The sequence below is a fragment of the Cetorhinus maximus genome, chromosome 12 (assembly GCF_964194155.1).
Source record: "Cetorhinus maximus chromosome 12, sCetMax3.hap1.1, whole genome shotgun sequence".
In the NCBI taxonomy this organism is placed as follows: Eukaryota; Metazoa; Chordata; class Chondrichthyes; order Lamniformes; family Cetorhinidae; genus Cetorhinus; species Cetorhinus maximus.
Window position 1 is genome coordinate 12,588,978 of NC_135890.1, and position 22,842 is coordinate 12,611,819.

Here is a 22,842-nt window from a genome sequence, read left to right on the forward strand (position 1 = left end):
AGGTATGCAAAAGATAGCAGAATTTTGGGAAGTGTAAGCTTTTGAGAATATCAGACTCATCACTGCTGATGTGACTTTTTCACATGAAAGCACAAAGAAGCTGGTTAAACCGCTAACGTCACGCACTGATTCTCTTTATGGTAAACAGCTATTTAAGATTTTTTGTCCTATGAAATGCAATACAGTAATGATAATTATCAGCAAACATTTCACTGATATTAAGAATGATGGTTGACTGCTCATACTCCACAGCAACTGAAGAAAACAGCTCAGGGCACTAGCAAATCAGTTAAGAAATTAATTACAGTCCCGATACACTTTTGGAATGTGAACACTGTTAATGTACAACCAAACTGTAGTGTATTGTTTAAATAAAATGTCCTCTTTGCAAAAGAAAATATAGAAAAAGGCAAGGCTGAATGAGAGATGCATCTAGGGATTATTTTGCACAAGACATTGAAGGTCCATGACCATTGGCTATTGTGAAACCAATTTTGTGTTACTTGTTCATGGGATGTGGGTGTCACTGGCAAGGCCAACATTTATTGCCCATTCCTAATTTCTCTTGAGAAGATGGAGTGTTAGGATGCATTGCCAGGACAATTAAATACAAAACAAGAAATACTATTCTGTCTCTAGGAAAGATCTTGATCAGGTCTCATCTAGATTGTTGTTTCCGGTTTGGTCCTCTCACATGTTGGATAATATGGGTTTTAAGTGGATGTAAGTAGGTTTTAAGCATCATCTTAAAGGAGGAAAGGGAGAGAGATGGAACAGCGAAGAGGGAATTCCAGAACTAAAAAGAGGATCCTGGAACTCCCTTCTTAAGAGCACTGTAAGTGTGTCTACACCAGATGGATTGCAATGGTTCAACGTGGTGGCTCATCACCATCTTCTCAAGGGCAATTAGAGATAGGCAACAAATGCTGGCCTTGCCAGCGATGCTCACATCCTAAGAACGAATATAAAATAGATACTGACTGGTTTGGGTGGAACTCCTCTATTTACTATTTTTGGCAGCGTATTAACCTGTTTAATCTAACCTGGTTAATGAGTTTGTTAAAGTGACTTTTGAGGAAAGTCATCCCAACAGCTTATGACAAACAGCACACAGGAAATTCCTGAGTTACACAGGTCAGAATACTGACTGCATTTATATAAAACATGAACAGGGGATGACGTTTGTTGCTTGTATTGATGTGGAAAATTATTAGAACTTGTCAGCAGCGTTCCTCTCACAAGAGGCAAAAGGCATTGAGGCTACAGCAATTGGTGCTGTCAACAGAGGCAGGAAAGGATTTGTGCAGACTGCCTACTCAGTGCTTTTATACACGTAGGTGGAGGTTCCTGCCAAAAGCAGGGTTATCTGATGATGGAGAGATTTCTTTTTTTAATCATTGGTGGAGGGAATTCAATTTAGTTATTCGGATTGCATTACAAATGCATTTTCTCGTAGTGAAAATTATCCTGCTTCTCATTTCCCACCGTGCATCTTTTTTTTCAAAATTACAAGAAGTTTGATGGGTTAAAAGAATTTGTGTTTGCCAAGACTAAATCCCCAGAATTCCGTCCCCAAATTTTTGACTCCCTAACTCTCCTCCTTTCAGACATTGCTTAAAACCTACCCCTTTGATCAAGAATTTGTTCCCCTGCCCTAATATTGCCTTCTTTGGCTTAGGGTCACTTTCTGTCTGTTTATACTCCTGTGTACAGCCTTGAGACATTTTACATTAAAGGCACTAAATAAATGCATGCTTTGGTTGTATTTTTATAGCACCTTTTTGTCCTTGGGATGTCCCAATGCATCTTATAGTCAATGAATTACTTTTGCAGTGTAATCACTAATAAGTAATCATGAATAGGACAACCAATTTACACTCAGCAAAGTGCCACAAATACCATATGATTAATCAAGTTTAGATAGTGTTTGTTGAGAGATGACTGTGGCCCAGAAACTGGGAGAACTTTCTGCTCTGTTTTGAATAACCCCATCATACCCTTTTGCATCTACCTGAACAGGCAAATGGGAACTTGGTTAAACAGCTCATCGAAATGACAGCACTGCTGACAATGCAGCCTTCCCTAAGCTTGTTTTCAGTACTTAAGGAAGCCATTCTTATTTCATGAGGGAGAACGCAAAAATCTACCTGATTGGTTGGTTTGACAAGATCAGTGGTTTTTAACTGGTTGCTCCTAAGCTCACAAGAACACTTGTAAAAACTACAATCTGGTCACCGCCTCAAACTCAATAAGCAGTACCGCAAGAAATACATTAATAACAGTTGAGTTTCGTTGCTGTTAAAGTAAACACTGGGCGGGGTCAGATTTTAATTGCTCTTCAGAGTTTTCATTACTTTTTGATGTAAAGTGTGATTAGGAAGATTAGAAGTTAAAGACATCCCAATTCATATGTTAATGGTGTATTTCGATTTGCTGTAAATTCCAAATCACTGATTTTGTTTCTTTATTTGGATGGATATACTGATGGGATTAGGTGAAGAGGGGTGAGAGGGGACTCGTGTGGTGCATAAATACCAGCATAGACCAGTTGGGCTGAAAGGACTGATTCTACATTGTAAATTCTATGCAACATTTTCTGTTGAGTGACAACAAATTTGCAGCGTGACACTTGAAGTAAAATGGAGAAGTATTTAATGTGTCTCTTGTGGTATTATGCATGATAAGTTTGTTAATACGCTGTTTTAAAACTGCAGGAGTATTTTTTTTTGTTCATTCACAGGATGTTAGGATGGCCAGCATTTATTGCCCTTCCCTAATTGCCCTCAATGGCTTGCTAGGCCATTTCAGAGGGCAATTAAGCGAAAACAACATTGGTGTGTGTCTCAGAAGCACATACAGGCCAGACTGGATAAGGATGGCAGATGTCTGTCACAAAAGGATATTAGTGAACCAGATGGCTTTTTTGACAACCTGACAGCTTCATGGTTACCATTACTGATGCTAGCTTTTTTTCTAGATTAATTTATTAACTGAACTTAAATTTTCCAGCTTTTGTGATGGGATTTGAACCCATGTCCCTGGATCATTAATCCAGGTCTTTGGATTACTAATTCATGTTACCATTCCTTAAATTGGGATATCTAAGGGTGAATTTACCAGTTGCAGGCTCCCAGCATGGCTCTATGCTTGAATGGAGCGTCAATCTGCACTTAAATGGAGTTCCACAACGGGGACAAAAAGCTAAATGGCCAATTTCTCAGTTCAGTGGCAGGAAACTGGCAAAGTAGAAGCAACAGAACAGGCAGGGGAATGGAGGGGGCAGGAGTGAGTACATTCAAACTGAAGTACTGTATGTCAAAAAGTAGACATTTACCGCAGATAGTGTTGGATAAATATCTTTTATTTACAGTCTGTAATGTCATCCAGATCCTTGAGTGCTTCGGGTTTCTTGAGAAGCTGGCTTGCTCGTGTTCCACTGTGATCTGTAGAATCAGTTAATCCAGCAGCGGTAAGCTGTCTTATGCACTTGGTATGTTGGCCTGCACAAGCCATGTGCAAAGCTGTAAAAGAAAGAACTTACATAGCACCTTTCACAACCTCAGGACATCCCAAAGCGCTTTCAGCGAATGAAGTACTTTTCTGAAGTGTAGTCCCTGCTGCAATGTAGGAAATACAGCAACCAATTTGGGTACAGAAAGCTCCCACAAACACTAATGACCAGACAATCTATTTTAACGATGTTGTTTGAGGGATAAGTATTGTCCAGGACACTAGGGAGAAACTCTGCTGCTCTTCTTCAAACAGTCCCGTTGGGATATTTTACCTCCACCCAAAAGGGTAGTTAGGGCCTCAGTTTACCGTCTCATCTGAAAGATGGAACCTCTGACAGTGTCTAAATGTTCTGCTCAAGCCTCTGGAGTGGGACTTGAATCCACAACCTTTGAATTCAGAGGGGAGTGCATTAACACTGAACCATGGCTGACACCGTTTATGTTCAGAAAACATATTTTAAAAACCACACTGCAAGTGCAAATATAAACGATACTTTTGTTTCTACCCATTTCCTTCCTCTTTTCCTGTTCATTTTTTAAAATTTTCTTGTATTTTTAGAACTTTTTCATTTTGTTTCTTACTTCAAATTTTTTTCTCGAGTGGTCATTTCACAGGTCAGGAAACCCCCCAGGTACTCTGAGAAAGAAGATAGACAACTAGTCAATGCTTATGTCACTCCTAGAACAGTCAGTGTTGTACAGGAGAGCTGAGTAGCACCGCCAGATGTCACCACAGTCCTGGTGGGGTATGATCATATTTCTGCTCAGTGTTATCCCACTCGGCGAACGGGGTAATATCAGAACTCACCATTTGAAGAACTGTGAGGGAGAATCCATAACCAATGGTCTGTGGTATAACACAAAAGACCCAAAATAACCATCTCCTCACTTTCATAACTTTAGACTTCTGTTTTCTCTTTCTCTAGTGACTGCGTCAGGAAACATTCATGTAGAAAGTCAATAGGAGATGTGCCTACCCTCTCTGACGCAAAAATGTTAACTGACCCAAGAAATGCTAAAAAGAGGGGAGAAAAGCAATATTTTTATCAGGTATTTATTATTGGGATAACACAAAAATGTCATCAGAGCCTAGTGATGGAGGGAAGAGGGCCTAGATGAGGCTTCCTCCACCTCCACTTAAGGCCTATGTGTAGGCCAAGGCTTATGAAAGCTGTGGCCATACTAGTTTTGGGAGCTTTTCTGCATCTTTCATCCATGTGCCAGGGATCTTCTGGTGCTGCAGCAATGTCCTCACTGTCCCATTTCCTTTACTTGCAGTGAGGAGTGAAGCCCTATCCAGAAAGATGGATTGTGCTGGAGTCAGAGGGCTGGGTAGTGATTGCACCCTGCTTATTATGTTGCCAAAACGAGTGAAATCCACGCTCCCTTTTGTCTTTTCAGGCGTGAGGCAGCTTTGTCTTTTTATCAAAAAGAAAGCTGGATGAAATCCAGTATGTCCTTACTGCTTTCACATCCTGACTGGCAATTAGGATGACTTCCATCAACCAAATTCAATTTAGCTAAAGCAGCACAAACCATAAACTCCAAATTATAATAAAGGCAAAGGAAGCTTATCAAACCATAATATTACTTTCTGTATCCGCAATACAATTTAGTCCCATTGCTGCCCACCGGTTGCACAAGGACTCAGGCGTACAGGCAGACACCATGTGCTCCTTCTCCAGGGCACCTGGATGTGGACATAGCTGCAGGAGAGGGGCAGGCAGCCAATGTGAACATCCCCTTGCTCCTTTCAGCCACGGCAGTGTCCTGTACTCAGTGGCCTTGGCTTCTCGAGTGCGTTAAAATAAAGAACTTACCAGAGCGACCTTTGACATCCCTTCCAAGTATGTCAGCTCCTAATGTTAGCAGAGTCTCTATAGTGCCAGCATGCCCCTCCTTTAAAGACAGTAAAACAAGCACAGGTTTGGAGCAATTGTACGATGAATAGGTTTGCTGCAAATAATTCACAAGTAAACAAAGTTACTCAGCCTTCTTCCTGCAGGTTGCTGTTAATGAGTAGTACTTAGTCTGATAAAAAACATATAAATGGCCTCACTAATTCTAAGTATATTTTTACACCGCTGTAAAATGTAAACAAGTTAGATGACATGACTGTGTCTATCTTCTATCCTTTAATAAAGCATCAAATGCTAATGCAGTTTCTGTGGTAATTGAATGCTTATGATTTTCAATACAGACAAACAATTATCAGCAGCAAGAAGTTCCACCTCTAAAGATCCCCAAAACAACAATGTCACTCTAGCAAAACACCAGTCACTGGCGCTCTCTGTTCCTAGCCTTTAGCACACTTCTGCCTCTAAACTATGTGACGGAAATCTTCTGCTGCTGCAGTAACCTCCCCATTGTTAGCATGTTCCCATTTCACTTACTTGCTGCATTGGGCTCCCTCTTGACAGCAGAAACCTTGCTGGTAGCCTGCCCTACACGCCTAATTAACTCCAATTGAGGAAGATGGGTTGGGGGTTATGGTGCAGCAGCAGGGGTGGGGGCTGGCGGTCCTGCCATCCCACTATGCAGTCACTTCTTCACACGGGATTCATGCGGTGTTCAGTTTAATTAAAGCCTTTCATGTGGATTCTGAACATCCAAGTCAACTACATCAGAGGGAATTGCGTTTTATATATCATGTCCTCACAAGATTTACCAGGCAGAATCTTCCCCTGCTAAAACAATGTTAACATAGGGCTGGATTTAATGTAGTCCGTTGTGGCGTGAACCAAGGCGCAGGGCCCAGTTAATCGTGGGAGGGACCTCGCATCAGTCTCCCAGCAGCGGAGGGTGGAAGGGGCTGACCTGGGATTCCAGGTCACCGTCAGCAGAATGTCAATTAGGCTCGTTAATGACTCCATTGGGCCTGCTCCATGGAACTGATGGGGGTTCACTGCCGGTTCTCCGACCTGTGGGCGAGACCCCTGCCAACCCCACAAAATCCTGGCCATCAGCTTTGACAGATACTCTACCAGCCAACTCGATATATAGATTCCTAAGTTCCATCAACAGTCAGAATAGACAGGTGCCTGATGGCCAGCATGGACATGATGGGCCGTATAACTCTACGATATGTACAAACCGAGGGAGTAGCCTTAATTTGCTGATTGCCATTATCTTAACACTGGGAGGTGGCCCACCTTAATCGCCTCTATTGAAATAACAGCAATCAGAAAATCTTTATTGCTGCTTCAGGCAGTTACATATATAAGCTGTCTGTTGGCTGAGCACCACGCATACCATCTTGTGTAGAGGTCGGCTGAATCGAAAGCCTAACATCTGTGTGCCAGAACCCCTCAATGCAGAAGCAGATGGAGAAGCTGCGAATTTGAAGATTGACTGTAACGTGGAGAATCTGAGCAGCCTGACATTCCAGCAAACAGCGGCTGACGGCCCCGAAATCGAGTCTCCTCCCAGTGGTGATCACACTTTCCAACCACGCGGCAGGAGTTGAAAGTTGGACTTTTGGACTGCTCTGACCGAGAGGAATTCACACTAAATAGCACTCTGCAGGATACCACGGAAACGAATAATGGGCTGTATTATAGGCAGCTAGACATGGATAGACACCAAGAACAAAAATAGATTCAGGTCAGACACCCACATTGAGTAAGCTGGTTAGGGAATCGTTGCCTTGCAGTCAACACAGATTGGATAACCACAAAATAATTGCCAAAGAAGGAATTTCACAGAGACATCACAGCTGGCTAATTTTGCCTTTAACACAGGCTTTCTCTAAGTTATTTATATAACCCATTTTTTTTTTCTTTATTGGTTCTTGGGATGTGAGCATCACTGGCAAGGCCAGCATTTGTTGCCCATCCCTAATTGCCCTGGAACTGAGCGGCTTGTTAGGCCATTTCAGACAGCAGTTAAAAGTCAGCCACATTACAGGTGAGGATGGCAGGTTTGCTTTCCCAAAGGACATTAGTGAACCAGCTGGGTTTTTACAACAATTGATGATAGTTTGATGGGCACCACTACTGAGATGAGCTCTATATTCCAGATTTATTTACTGAATTTAAATTCCAGCTGCTGTGGTGGGATTTGAACCCATGTCCCCAGAACATTAGCCTGGGCCTCTGGATTACTAGCCCAGTGACGTTACCACTACGCCACCATCTCTCCCGAATCTCATAAAACCAAAGACAAGCCACACTAATTGTGGTCTGATTGCATGTTCCAAATGGTCTTGCAGAACCTTCGGTAAGATGATGTTTTAACGGGTGCAGCTAAACAAACCCGTGGGCATTACAGAGACAATAGCCTGGTTTCACCGAGATCTTTTAGGAAGGCTGCTGCCATGAAAACTGGGCAGCGTACCTACAGAGCTCAGCAATTATCCCTGACATTGATCTCTTGACAACTGACCTTGGCCGCGTAATGCAGAGCTGTTAACTTTAGATCCGTGGCTCTCTCATTTACATTCACACCAAGCTCGGTGACCAGGAAGCGAATGGCTCCGTCCTGTGCTGTTACCGTGGCTCGGTGCAGTGACTGAGCCCCCAAGGCGTCAGTGGCTGAGTAATTGGCCTGAAACAGATGATGGGTTTGTGGGTTACCAAGCTTGACCACGCGCAATAGTTCTACACACTATCGTCGTACCTGATCGATTAGGGAAGACCTAATTTACCCAAACAACATTGAGGCAAATAGGATAGACGAAACGGGGAAGCTGGATAAACACATGGGGGGAGGATTTTCCCCTCGACGGGGGCGGGCGGGAAGCCGAATGCCGCCTGTGATCGGGGCCGGACCACAGTTTCACACAGGCGGGCCAATTAAGGCCCGCCCCAGCGTGAGTCGCACATGGCAGCACTCAGTGCTACCTGTGTGTGGGGGTGAGGGGAGGGGGAGGAGGTGGAGGAGGGCGAGTGCAAACTTCGCAGGTGCATGCTGGAAAAGCTCCCTGAGGCACAGAGCTGCCTCAGGGAGACGAACAGGTTAAAACGTCAAAAATAAAGATTTTTAAAATGTTATAAAAAATTCTGTCACTTGAGCAGGGACATGTTATAAATGAAACGTAAAAATTTTTATTTTATTTTCGTATGCTTTTGGAAACCTCATCCCGCCCCGTGGATGAGGTTTCCTAGAAAATGCTAAGGCCGCTTGGCCTTCTCGCCTGCCCCGCCGGCCGTAAGGTTGGACCGGCAGCGAAAAATGTGTTTCAATTACCTTTTTAATGGCCTTAACAGGCCTTTTAATTGTCGGCGGGCGCGCTGCCGATTCCTGCGCGCGCCCGTCGACTGAAATATCGTGCGAGTGCCCGAAGACGTTGAAATGCTCGCCCGACCTCATCGCGTGCCATCTTACCCTCGGTTGGGTCGGGCACGCAAACCCACCCGACGAGCTAGAAATTCTCCCCATTAGGGAGAAATGAACAGAGTGATATGCTGAAGGGGTTAGATGAAGAAGGGTGGGAGGAGGCTCGCGTGGAGTGTACCCACTCACATAGCCTAACAGGGTCAAAAGGCTGGTTTCTCTGCTACAGGTTTTATGTAACTTTTCAATTGATTTTGCTCAATTCACAGGTGTAACTGATCTGAAAAATGGACAAAGAGCTGGTATGCAAGGTTGCTGCTTTTATTAAAACCCACCCAGTCTTCCAGTCAGCTTCTGCACTAATGCCGGGAGCAGTTATGCTTGATTAATCCCCGTAAAAGCCATACACACAAGTTCCCCATGTTTATATACGCGTAGCATTCAATCATCATCTACGCTCCCAGATATGGGTGTCCAGGGCTGTTTGTAGAAATGCCTTTAAAAAGCTCAATAGTAAGCATTTTGAGGCTATTTCTGAACCAAATAAGGGGAAGCTAGATAAACAAATGAAAGAGAAAAGAATAGGATATGCCAATAGGGTTAGATGAGGTAAGGTGGGAGGAGGCTCACGTGAAGCATTAACACTGGCATAGACCAGTTGGGCCAAATGGCCTGTTTCTATGCTGGACAGTCTATGCAATGTGCAATGTTAGTCCAAGCTGTGACTGATTCCACAGACTCAAGGAGCCAAATGACCTACTCCTGTTCCAGTGCTGGAAATACAGACTTCTCTACATGTTCCCAACCTGGAACTCTACACATTTTACACTCTACTTAGCAAGTCAGATCACTGCCCACCTTGTGTTTCTCCAGTAGGAGCCTAGCAATCTCAATGTGGCCATTCTGCACTGCATCCATGAACGGAGTGACTCCACAGCTGTCTTTGGCATCTGGCTTGTAACCGCACCTACAAACAACCGAGAACAACATTTTCAAACCTGTAGTGCTCAACGCCCCAATGAATAAATAAAAAGCCACTTTTCAAATTCCAGCCTAGGCTCAAGTGAATACTGTAAGATTACTCAACCGTGGGGAATGGAAGATCACAGCTGAGACCAACGGTCTCCCCATTTGCTGCCAACACTCACATACCCTGAATGATTTCCCCATCCCTCCAGTGACTCTGTGGCGGGCAGCGTTCCCAGTAGGGTAAGGCCCAATCTGTGGTATGGCTGTCCACAGGTGATTGTCCAGTGATCCGCTCCATTAGCAACTCCTCTGGCAGTGAGCAGCTTACGCCAAGAGAACCTAGACGACATCCAGACTTGGGCTGAACGGCGGTGGGCAACATACGTGCCACATATATGCCGGGTAATGACCATCTTGAACAAGAAAAAGTCCGATTGATCTTCAATGACATCACCATCATTGAGTCCTCACCCACAATATCTTGGGGACACCACTACAAGCAGCTTAACTGGACCAGTTAAGTCCTGGTTATAGCAGCAGATTGGAGGGTACTTTTTGACAAATGTCTCATCTCCTGACCCTGCAAAGCTTCTCCAATATCTACAAGGTCAGGAGTGTGATGGAATTGTCACTGCTTTCCCAGATGGCTGGTGATTGAACAAAACTCAAGAAGCTCTACAGGACAGAGCTGTTTGCTTGATTGGTGCCTCTACCGCTACTGGACTCAAATCTCCACCCTCTTCCTCCACCAGTGCAGTGGCTGCAGTTACAATCTACAGGATGCTAGGCATCAACAGACCAAGAGAAAGATAAACAACATTGTGGGGTATCATTACCTCCAATTTCCCCTCCAAGTCACACGTTACGACGTGGTAGGTGATATGTGCCAGGTGGACCAAATCCACAAGGGAACCTGGCCACGCTATCACAACAGTTTTGGAATTTGTATTTATTATGAGAAGGCTTATGCACTGAATTCCGAAGAATTGAGTCCACTAACACCTTTAAAGATTTTAAAATTAAGTTAAAACATTTATTAACAAAAGGAAAAAAAAACAAAGATTACAGTTGCATGGTTATTTAGTTTTAACAGTTCCCAAAATTCTTAATTAAACAGGCTCCCAACTACTCACCCCCTTTAAGGCAACAGTCCAAAATTGATTTGAAATTATAAGATCAACCCAGCAAAGTTACCACAGCACCCACTCAACAGTGGAATTCCAAAGGCATTTAACACAACTTTAGTTACTGGACACAGCAGACTTCTGCTAAAGTGGCTGGCGGCTTTTCCCCCAAGGACTGCTTCACATGGTGTACCTTCGATCTCACTCGACCACAACCCTACATAGTCTTCCATTCCTCTTTATATATGTTTTCTCTCTCTTTAATCTGTAAATTCCATTGTTCTACAGGTCTTTAGAAATTTACTTTTCCCATAATATAAAAATCTTTCATGTTGTTGATATGGCCTCTTTCCTTTTGGGATAAACAAACATAATAACCTTGCCCTGTTTATCTTGTTAGTTGTAAACACCCTACCCACCCTTTGAAACCCAAACACATTTCCACTTATCAAAATGCAAATTTCCTTCACACGCTACATGCTGCCCTCATCCATGTTTACTCATTAACATTCCAAATGCCTTTTTACACCTAACTTCTTTAGATAATTTCAACCTTGCAGTTTATCAGACTCCAATTCAATTAAATCAGTCACACAGACAGAACCATCCACACTCACATCCATAAGCCTACAACAATATTTATGAAAAACATTATAGTTTCGTGACACACGTCAACTTGACTTGGGACATATAACAGTATTCCTTCATTGGTGCTGAGTCAATATTGCGGACTCCTCTATCTAACATCATGTGGACACCATCACCACAAGGATTGCAGCAGTTCAAGTAACGTCATACCAACCTTCTCGCAACTATGCAACTAGGGATAGGCAATAAACAGGGCCCAGCCAGTGATACCCACACCCTGAGAATCAATTAAAAAAAACTTGCATTTATTAAGTGCCTTTCACAACCTCAGGATGTCCCAAAGTGCTTTACAGCAAATGAAGTATTTTTGAAGTATGGTCACTGTTGCCTTGTAGGACATGTGGCAACCAATTTGTGCACTACAAGCTCCCACAAACAGCAATGTGATAAATGAACAGGTAATCTGTTTTTGTGATGTTGATTAAGGGATAAATATTGGCCAGGACACCAGGGAGAACTCTCCTGTTCTTCTTTGCAATAGTACCATGGAATCTTTTATGTCCACTTGAGAGGGGCCTCAGTTTAACACCTCATCTGAAAGACGGCACCTCCAACCGCGCAGCACTCTTTCACTATTGCATCGGAGTGGCAACTTTGACTTTTGTACTCAAGTCCTGGAGTGGGACTTGAACCCGTAACCTTCTGACTCAGAGGCGAGAGTGTGACCCAGAGAGCTGACACTACTAAATAATTTAAAAAATAAAATCTTTGCTGAAATCTGAGCAATAAGCTGTCCAAAAATGAAAGCACCTGCTTCTTGTCCCTAAACACCGCATTGAAGTTTTGCTACACAGAATTTCCTAAGCATGACTAACTAAAAGAAACTACTTTAAAAACACAAACTAGTATTCTGTAGCTGCAGAATTTTCAATTGATTTCAACATACAATGGATCCTTGTCAGTTACAGTACTCTAACACAATGATGAAACTGCTCAGGAATTACAGTTATGGTGACAATAGGAACCAGCTTTCGGACAACAAGGATGCAATAGTATTCATAAGATACACTTAACACTCTGCACTTTTGGCAGGAGATTGTATTCGAGTGGTTCCTCGTTTGCACCACTGCAAACCTCAGCATGGCTAAGTTAGCAGGGCTGAATGTTCGCAGACACATTTCCACCGAAGTCGGATATCTGTGGCACAGGGTGAAGGGGCACCAAACCAAAACAAACAACATCTGCGCTGACCCCCAGCTCCAGACTGGACATGGGCAGCGTTCTCCAAATATCCAGCTTGGCCTGCAGACAGCGAAACCCGCCTGGCATCAGGCACGGAGCAAACCATTTTGGTGACATTGTGCCATTACTAACACTGTGTGACACTGTCTATGCAAAGTTTGGGATTAGACTCTGTAACTATTGTTACTATACAGCGTATTTCAGTAAATGACTTCTTCCTGTTTGTGAAAAGGAGCTTACCTTTCTAGAAGCAGCTCTGCAGCCTCAAAGTGTCCGTGCATAGCTGAATAATAATAAAAAAACATTTGCAAGCTGAATCAATGAGTACTGTTCTTGAGATGCTGTCCATAATAAGCCACATCTCAAAGGGCCCATTGTGTTTGCTGAAAGACCATTTTGCCAAACATTTTTTTTAAAAATTGCATTCATTAAATGCACAACATGATCTGTGTCTAAAAGACTTATCGCTTTGGAATAAAACATCGCTGAGCCATAAACAATGCACGGTATTATGCTCGGTGGGGGGTACACTCACTTCTGAGTCAGAAGATTGTGGGTTCAAGTCCCACTCCAGCGACTTGAGCACAAAATCTAGGCTGACATTCCAGCACAGTGCTGAGGGAGTGCTGCACTGTCAGAGCTACCGTCTTTCAGATGTGACACTAAATCGAAGCCTGGTCTGCTTTCTCAGGTGGACATAGAAAACATTGATGAGCAGGGTAATTCTTCCTGTCTGCTTGGCCAATATTTATCCCTTAGCTAATATTACTAGGACAGTTTACCTGGTCATTCATCACATTGCTGCCTCGATGGGATTTGAACTCATTCTTTAGATTACAAGTCCAGTAAGATAACCACTACCACGTCCGCATGGAGAATGTTGACTTAGATGAGACACAAGAGGGTGATCAACACCTTTGGAACTCTACCCTAAAAAGGAATCAACATCTTAGGGGGAGGGGACGAAGGGCAGAAAAAGAACAAAAACCATTTTAAAAAAAAATCTCAGCCTCCCTGCAAATTGCCTTCTTCAAATGTATTGTGAGCATCTAGGTGAATTATTCAGGACAATTTTTTTAGTGTGTTTGAAGGACAAATATTCTCCTCTCACAATGAAAATCCTTTGGGGACTCATCATACATGGGCTTCCTGCCATTTCGACTGTTTTGAAATCATGGCTTGAATTGCATTCTATGGAGTCACAAAGGGAATGCTTCTCACTGATGATAGTACAGCCATTGCCTAGCAACAAGGAAACCCTAGAGAGCCAGCCACCAACAGGGTAAAGAATCAATTTTTATGGATTTTTTTCCTTTTTCAATAGCACTGCCATTCACTCTGATTGGATATAACCCTTGAAGGATTGCTTCATACTTATATCTTCTGCAGGGCTCCACTGTCTTGTCTCCCACCATCCCCAGCCCCCAGTGAGAGGCCTCTGCCAAAGCTCCTCTTTAGGTCTCTGGTTGGGTCTATTCCTGGAAGTTTCAACAAATGCACGCCTGTCTCCAACTCCCCCGCCTGGTCCAGCAGTCTTTTCCCCACGACCCCTCCCCTCACTACACCTCCAGGATTTCTACAATAAATGAAAAGTGTTCATAGAAAGTGAAAAAAACACACACTTTACTGACCCTAAGATTTGTCTCCTGGTTGCTCGAGCCACTGTCCTGGAGATTTTTCTTTAATTCTTGGAGAGTTCAGGTCAACCTGATTTGTAGCACAGTCGACCCAGGATGGGAAGCGGCTGAGGAAGTGTGGGCTCACAGATAGCACTTATTTTGATAGCTTAACCGAGATCAGTAGCTCACTGTATGGGGCACTGCAGGGGTCACTCTAAAACAGCACATTGTCTTAATCTGTTGGATCCTATTGCAGTGTGGAGGTGTCTCACATTCATGTTGCCACGTGCCTGGGCTCCATCCTGAACAAACTTCAATCAATCTTATCTATGCAATCTGCACTATTGTGGTTATGTCAGTGGACTAGCAGTCTGGAAACCTGGACAAATAACCCAGCAGCAATGAAGTTCATAATCCCACTATGACAATTTGAATGCAGTTTTTAAAAACCTTAGAAAGGAGAAAGCTGGTACCAGTTAGAAGTGACCATGAAATTATCACCCCATCCATCACCTTAAACATTCACTCCATCCTCCATCGACACATTGGCAGCAGTGTTTATCATCTACAAGATGCACTGCAGCAACTCACCAAGGCTTCTTCAACAGCACCTTCCAAACCCGTGACCTCTACCACCTAGAAGGACAAGGGCAGCAGATGCATGGAAAAATCACCAGCTGCAAGTTCCCCCTCCAAGCCACTCACCATCCTGCCTTGGAAATATATCGCCATTCCTTCACTGTCGCTGGATCAAAATCCTGGAACTCCCTCCCTAATAGCACTGTGGGCGTACCTCCACCACATGGACTGCAGCGGTTCAAGAAGATGGCTCACCACCACCTTCTCAAGGTCAAGTAGGGATGGACAACAAATGCTGGCCCAGCCAGCAACACCCACATCCCATGAAAGAAAAAAAATAGATTGCTGTAAAAACTCAGCTGGTTCATTTGTGAAGGAAACCTATCACCTTCACCTTGTCTGGCCTATATCTAACTCCAGTCTACACTAGCTTGGTTCACCCACTCAAGTTCAACTATAGATGGGTAATAAATTGGGCTTGGCAGTCAATGCCAAAATTTTCAAAAATTGACTCGACAGGAAGTCCCTGAAAGTTTGTCTAGATTATGAGGGGTTGTTCCCGTACCCTTTGATTGACAGTTCTTGCTATCATGAACCCCCTTTGTCTCCATTTGGGCTTCAAAGCTAATGCAAATTATGACTGGGTCTGGTAGGGCGCTCAGTGGAGCTCAGTCCCTTTTCCGTTCACTAATGTGTGATCCAAGTTATCAGAATTACCAAGTCTTCTGGATTGGTTTTGTTTGAAAAGATTAAGCAAAATGTTGCTTCTTGTAAATAAACCAATAAGGAGATCCTGGGTTGCCCAAGTGTCATCAAACAGAAGATAAAAAGAAGTTTAAGGGGTCACAATGAAGAATGAATTAAACTATAAGAAAAAGGAAACTTATAAAATAAAGAATAATATTGTTACTGGTGCCAGGACACACTCCAGGCCAAAGGTTGGGAGGGTGGTAAAACAATCTGGCTATATCTTGTTTTATTTAATCTTTCTGCTGAATAAACTTTTAAGTGTGCCTTTCAGCCTGTGAATTTATGTTATTTCCTTCTCAGTCTGAAAGATCAGGAGTGTTTTGTGGTACCCTACACTGTCTCCACCGGACATGTCAGATATAAAATGGGTTCTGTTGCAACCCCAAAATAATTTACGCATAAGGTCACATTTTTTGTTTGTAGGGAGTGAGGCCTTGCCTGTGGGAGCAGAATTTCTTTGGAGTGAGCCTCGATCATTCTCACCTTGATCTTCCCTCCCTTTTACTGCCAATAGGCTTTTAAAACTCAAGTTTGAAGTCACAATCACTGCCTGATTTACCTCATCTTCTCTTTTACTTTTCCAACACTGAGAGACTGTGGTTCCTGACACTTCACCTTAGTTTCTCTGGCTCATAAACAACCCCAGCCCTTGAAATTGGTATTTTCTGCCCTTCCCCTTTTGATAAAGTCATTAGAGAGAAACTATTTCTCTGCTGAGGGATGGGGTGGGAAGTCCAGATCAAGGCAGCATAACCTTAAAACAGGGCCAGGCCCTTCAGGGGTGATATGAGGAAGCACTTCTTCACACAGAGGGTTGTGGAAATCTGGAACTCACTCCCCCAAAAAGTAGTTGGGGCTGGGGGTCAATTGGAAATTTTAAAACTGAGTGTGATAGATTTTTGTTAAGAAAGGATATTAAGGGCTGCAGAGCCAAGGCAGACAGAAGGGGTTAAGATACAGATCAACCATGATCTAAATGAATGGCGGAACAGGTTAGAGGGGCTGAATGGCCTCCTCCTGTTCCTATGTTACAATAAACTTGTGTACCATTCATCTATAGCACTGTGCATTACCATTCAGTACAGACTACACATATAACACCAGAACAGGTCCCTATTCATCTTACCCACAGTGTGTAGAGGAGTTCTATTTATTTTGCTCTCCACATCCCAGATACCTGAGCTGACCTCGAGAAGATACTGGATAATTTCTGGATCACCCTCTCGGCATGCAATATGGAAACTGCTCCAGCCGTCCTTGTTTTTCAGGGTTAGGCTCGCTCCACTCTCAACTAGGTCTTTAATCACCTCAAGGTTCGTTCTTGTGCAAGCCATCATCAGTGGTGTCCTGCAGGGTAATCAGAGAAGTTAACCCTTCCTGCATTTAAGAAGTTTCTCCGCTCCCACCCTCGTGGTTCATTGGATAAATGTATCACTGGGTGTAATGCAGGGTCATTCAGAACAGGAAAGTCATCTGTTCATTCTCCGTCTCCCATGCCACTGCCCAGGGCTTCCAGGGCAAGATGGCAATTTACATGCACTATCTCCAACCCAGTGTTACACAGATTGTACAGCACTGAACCAGACCAATCAATCCAACTAGTCCGATCTAATGTTTATGCTCCTCCCACCTTTTTTCATCTAACCCTCAGCCTATCCTTCTATTCCTTTCTCCATGCATTTATCTAGCTTCCCTTTAAATGCATCCATACTATTCGCCTCAACTATTCCCTGGGATAGCAAGATCTGCATTCCAACCACAGCCTGGGTAAAGGAGTTTCACTTGCGTTCCCTATTGGATTTATTATTGACTATCTTATATTTATGGCCCATAGTTTTTGTCTCCCCAAACAAGTCTCTATATGTACTTTGTCAAATCTCTTTATAATTTTAAAACATCTGTATAAGGTCATCTCTCAACCTTCTCTTATACAGGGAGCCTTTCCTGCTAATTATAACCTCATAATTCTGGTACAATTCTAGTAAATCTTTTTGACACCTTCTCCTGTGCATAATATAACACCCAGAACAGTACTGCAAGTGTGGACTAAACAAGGTTCACTACAAGGACATTGTATACGCTGTTTGTGGTGGGGAAGCCAAATGCAGATTAAATGGCTGTTTTGACGAACACTTCTGGCCTGTCTGAAATTGTGTTTGACTTCGAGTTGCTTGACATTTCAAATCCTTGTCCCATTCCCACCTCTCTGTCTTTGGCCTTTTGCACTGTTCCAATGATGCTCTTTTGAAGGTTGGGGCATAGCACCTCATCCTTCCATTCAGCATTCTGCACTCCTCCGGTGTGTTTGTGTTGGGGGTGTGTGTCATGCGTGCTGTGTATGGTCTGTGTAGTGTGGTGCAATGTTTTTCATTTCCCCCCTTTCCCTACTTAAGTACGGTTCACATTTAATTTGTTCTCACTGTGAGGAAGGGTTTACACCTGGGATATTAATCTCTCTGTAGAGGAATTGCCTGAATATTTCCAGCATTTTCTGTCTTTATTTCAGATTCCCATTATCTGTATCTTTTTTGCTTTTTGTTGTTCAGGCCACTCTTCCACACCATCTGGTGTCGCTCTGCTGCAAGTACATGGGTACAAAGACCAACAGAGGACAACTGAAAAAGAAATAGGAGGGAGAAGATTAAATATGAGGGTAAACTAGCCAGTAATATAAAATAAGATTGCAAGAGTTTTTTTAGATATACAAAGGGTAAGAGAGAGGCAAAAATGGATATTGGGCCGCTGGAAAATGACGCTGGAGAAGTAGTAGTGGGGAACAAAGAAATGGCTGAGGAACTGAATAGGCACTTTGCATCAGTCTTCACAGTGGAAGACATGAGTGACATCCCCAAAGTTCAAGAGAGTCGGGGGGACAGAGGTGAGTATGGTGGCCATTACCAAGGAGAAGGTGCTAGGAAAACTGAAAGGTCTGAAGGTGGATAAATCACCTGGACCAGATGGATTACACCCCAGAGTTCTGAAGGAGATAGCTGAAGAGATAGTGGAGGCATTAGTGGTGATCTTTCAGGAATCACTGGAGTCAGGGAGGGTCCCAGAGGACTGGAAAATCACTAATGTAACCCCCCTGTTTAAGAAGGGAGTGAGGCAAAAGACGGGAAATTACAGGCCGATTAGCCTGACCTCAGTCGTTGGTAAGATTTTAGAGTCCATTATTAAGGATGAGATTTCAGAATACTTGGAAGTGCATGGTAAAATCGGGCAAAGTCAGCATGGTTTCATCAAGGGGAGGTCATGCCTAACAAATCTGTTAGAATTCTTTGAGGAGGTAACGAGTAGGTTAGACAAAGGAGAGCCAATGGATGTTATCTACTTGGACTTCCAGAAGGCCTTTGACAAGGTGCCGCAAAGGAGGCTGCTCAGTAAGATAAGAGCCCATGGTGTTAGAGGCAAGGTACTAGCATGGATAGAAGATTAGCTGTCTGGCAGGAGGCAGAGAGTGGGGATAATGGGATCCTTCTCAGGATGGCGGCCGGTGACTAGTGGAGTTCTGCAGGGGTCAGTGTTGGGACCACAACTTTTCACTTTATACATTAATGATCTAGATGAAGGAACTGAGGGCATCCTGGCTAAGTTTGCAGATGATACAAAGATAGGTGGAGGGACAGGTAGTATTGAGGAGGTGGGGAGGCTGCAGAAGGATTTGGACAGGTTAGGAGAATGGGCAAAGAAGTGGCAGATGGAATACAACGTGGGCAAGTGTAAGGTCATGCACTTTGGTAGGAAGAATAGAGGCATAGACTATTTTCTAAATGGGGAGAGAATTCAGAAATCTGGAATGCAAAGGGACTTGGGAGTCCTAGTCCAGGATTCTCTTAAGGTTAACTTGCAGGTTGAGTCGGTAGTTAGGAAGGCAAATGCAATGTTGACATTTATTTCGAGAGGACTAGAATATAAAAGCAGGGATGTGCTGCTGAGGCTTTATAAGGCTCTGGTCAGACCACATTTAGAATATTGTGAGCAATTTTGGGCCCCGTATCTCAGGAAGGATGTGCTGGCCCTGGAGAGGGTCCAGAGGAGGTTCATGAGAATGATCCCAGGAATGAAAGGCTTAACATATGAGGAACGTTTGAGGACTCTGGGTCTATACTCAATGGAATTTAGAAGGATGAGGGGGGATCTGATTGAAACTTACAGAATACTGAAAGGCCTTGATAGAGAGGACGTGGGGAAGATGTTTCCATTAGTAGGAGAGACTAGGACCCGAGGGCACAGCCTCAGACTAAAGGGAAGACCTTTTAGAACAGAGATGAGGAGAAACTTCTTTAGTCAGAGAGTGGTGAATCTATGGAATTCATTGCCACAGAAGGCTGTGGAGGCCAGGTCATTGAGTGTATTTAAGACGGAGATAGATAGGTTCTTGATTGGTAAGGGGATCAAAGGTTAAGGGGAGAAGGCGGGAGAATGGGGTTGAGAAACTTATCAGCCATGATTGAATGGCGGGGCAGACTCGATGGGCCGAATGGCCTAATTTCTGCTCCTATGTCTTATGGTCTTATGGGTGCAGGGCAACACCACAATTGAAGCCGCTAACAGCGCAGTGATGTACTGTATTCTGTAACCAGAAAACAAGCTACAGTGCCAGTCACATGATGATGTCCACCTTCCTGTCCGATGTTTTGATCTTGTTTATATTATTCCTTCACCTACAATCATTGGTAAATACTATACTCCCAAAAGCCCTAAGCAATTGAAACACCAAAATGTAAACTGAGAAAAAAAATCAAACAGAATTTACTAATGAGCAGAACAAAGCTGGGTTAACATGCAACATTTATATACCATCTAGGTGTCAGCTGTGACCCAGTCCCTTCTGAGTCAGAAGGTTAAAGGTTCAAGATCCACTTCAGTTCATAGCCTCAGCTGATGCTCCAGTACAGTACAGAGATGGTGCTGCACTGTCAGAGGTGCTGCACTGTCAGCCAAGACATTAAACTGAGGCAGGTGGCTGTAAAAGATCTCACAGCATTGTTTTGAAAAGGAACAGGACATTTCAAAATGCTTTACAACCAATTAAGTATTTTTGAATTATAATCACTATTGTAATGCAGGAATCTCAGCAGCCAATTAGTGCACAGCAAGATTCCATAAACAGCAATGAAATAATTGACCAGATAATCTGTTTTAGTGATGTTGGCTGAGTGATTAACTATTGGCCAGGACACAGGGGAGAACTCCTCTGGATTTCTCGTTGAAATAGTGTCATGGGATCTTTTACATCCACCTGAGAGAGATGAAGGGAGGTCATCACTTGTCCACCTGGGAAGGGAACAGCTAATATAAAAGCAAAATACTGTGGATGCTGGAGATCTGAAATAAAAACAGAAAGTGCTGGAAAAACTCAGCAGGTCTGGCAACATATGCGCAGCGAGAAACAGAGTTAATGTTTCAAGTGAACTGGACCAGCCACGTAAATACTGTGGCTACAAGAGCAGGACAGTGGCCGGGAATTCTGCGGCAAGTAACTCAACTCCTGACTCCACAGAACCTGTCCACCATCTACTACGCTCAAGTCAGGAGTGTGATGGAATACTCTTCACTTGCCTGGGTGAGTGCAGCTCCATCAACACTCAAGAAGCCGGACCCCATCCAGGACAAAGCAGCCCGCTTGATTGGCACTACATCCACTACCTTCGACATTCACTCCCTCCACCTTATATGCACAATGGCAGCAGTGTGTACCATCTACAAGACGCACTGCAGCAACTCACCAAGGCTTCTTCGACCTTGGCACTTTCCAAACCCATGACTTCTACCATCTAGAAGGACAAGGGCAGCAGATAGATGGGAACACCACCACCTGGAAGTTCCCCTCCAAGCCACTCACCATCCTGACTTGGAACTACATCGCCATTTCTTCACTGTCCCTGGGTCAAAATCCTGGAACTCCCTCCCTAACAGCACTGTGGGTGTATCTACACCACAGGGACTGCAGTGGTTCAAGAAGGCAGCTCGCCACCACCATCTCAAGGGCAATTAGGGATGGGCAGTAGATGCTGGCCCAGCCAGTGATGCCCACATCCCGTGAACGCATTAAAAAAAAATCACCCAATATGACTTCTTCTGGATTTGGGTACAGCTGATGATGCAGGCAGTCTTCAGATAGGAGAAATGAGAAAGGATGTACATGCCGTACAGTTTGCTTGCTGTTATCCAACAGTGCTGCCACTTACCAATCAGCTTTCTTCAAACAGTCAATCCTGGCCCCTTGAGCAATCAGGTACCTCACACACTCTCGGTGACCCATAGATGCCGCTTCATGCAGGACCCGCTTGTAATCGCTGTTGGCCAGCTCAGTGTTGATACCGAGCTCCTCCACCAGGTATTTTAGGATCTCCAGGTGCCCGTGCCTTACAGCATAATGCAGCACGGTGTCTCCCGACCTCCCAAAGTGACCCTTCAGCACTGCAGCTCGAACACTCTCATCTCTGCGCACCTCTTCTTGAAGGAGGACAAGATTGCCTTCTTGTATCACTCTAAGGAGGTGCTTAATTTTGCCTTCACTGGCCATTGGTTACGGGTTTTAATCTAAGCATATAACCAACCACATCCCCCCCAGAAAAAAATAGCTCCAGCAACAAAAAAATATTGTGCATTTCATGTCCACTCTCACTTATAACAATCTGTATACAAACTCATCTACTTGTGTCACAGGACCTTATCCTGCAGCCCGACAGGCTCATTGTTTGAAACTCTGCTGCCTTTCCCTACCCTGAGGTTACTGACTCCCTCCCAGGGGTAAGGTGCCCAGTGCTGGCTATCACCCTCTCGTACTGTACCACACCCTGATGGGTATTATTCATGCATATAACTCTTCATCACTAAATAGGCTGGCCAGCTCCGTTTGCTTTCAGCCAGACACACACACACACACGCTTGTCTTTCAGCTCCCCCTCCAGACTGTCACGGACCGACTAAAAACATGCCCAGGTCACATCACGAAAGCAAGTGGCAGCTTAATATTTTGGGGGGTTGGTGGACGTTTTGTCCATTCCAGTTTGATTCTGTCAGAATTTCAAACAATTAAAAATACGAACTCTCCTTTATTTAAGAGCGCTCTTATATAAAAAAAAATGTATAGGCTGACAAAGTGAATTGACATTTTTAATTCCCCCTGTCAATTAATATTTACAGGGTACTCCTAGGCATTTATCAATATTTACAGGG

At 43.8% G+C, this 22,842-nt stretch overlaps 1 protein-coding gene across 1 annotated transcript; it reads right to left on the reverse strand.

Moving 5' to 3' along the window:
• Positions 1–3,340: 3,340 nt before the first annotated feature.
• Positions 3,341–22,588, reverse strand: ankrd16 (ankyrin repeat domain 16). Its single transcript, XM_078553032.1, has 7 exons — positions 21,849–22,588; positions 16,784–17,004; positions 12,950–12,992; positions 9,645–9,753; positions 7,896–8,057; positions 5,333–5,411; positions 3,341–3,521 (listed from the first exon to the last, which is right to left on the reverse strand). Exons 1-7 carry the CDS (start codon positions 22,184–22,186, stop codon positions 3,361–3,363), a joined length of 1,113 nt encoding a protein of 370 aa, XP_078409158.1. The 5' UTR covers positions 22,187–22,588; the 3' UTR covers positions 3,341–3,360.
• Positions 22,589–22,842: the final 254 nt, after the last annotated feature.

Coding starts and splice junctions, on each gene's coding strand:
- ankrd16 (XM_078553032.1), bottom strand. CDS start 22,186: ATGGCCAGTGAAGGCAAAATTAAGCACCTCCTTAGAGTGATACAAGAA. Junction 12,993..16,783: donor AACTCCTCTACACACTGTGG/GTAAGATGAATA, acceptor ATTATTATTCAG/CTATGCACGGACACTTTGAG. Junction 3,522..5,332: donor GGATGTCAAAGGTCGCTCTG/GTAAGTTCTTTA, acceptor TTTCTTTTACAG/CTTTGCACATGGCTTGTGCA.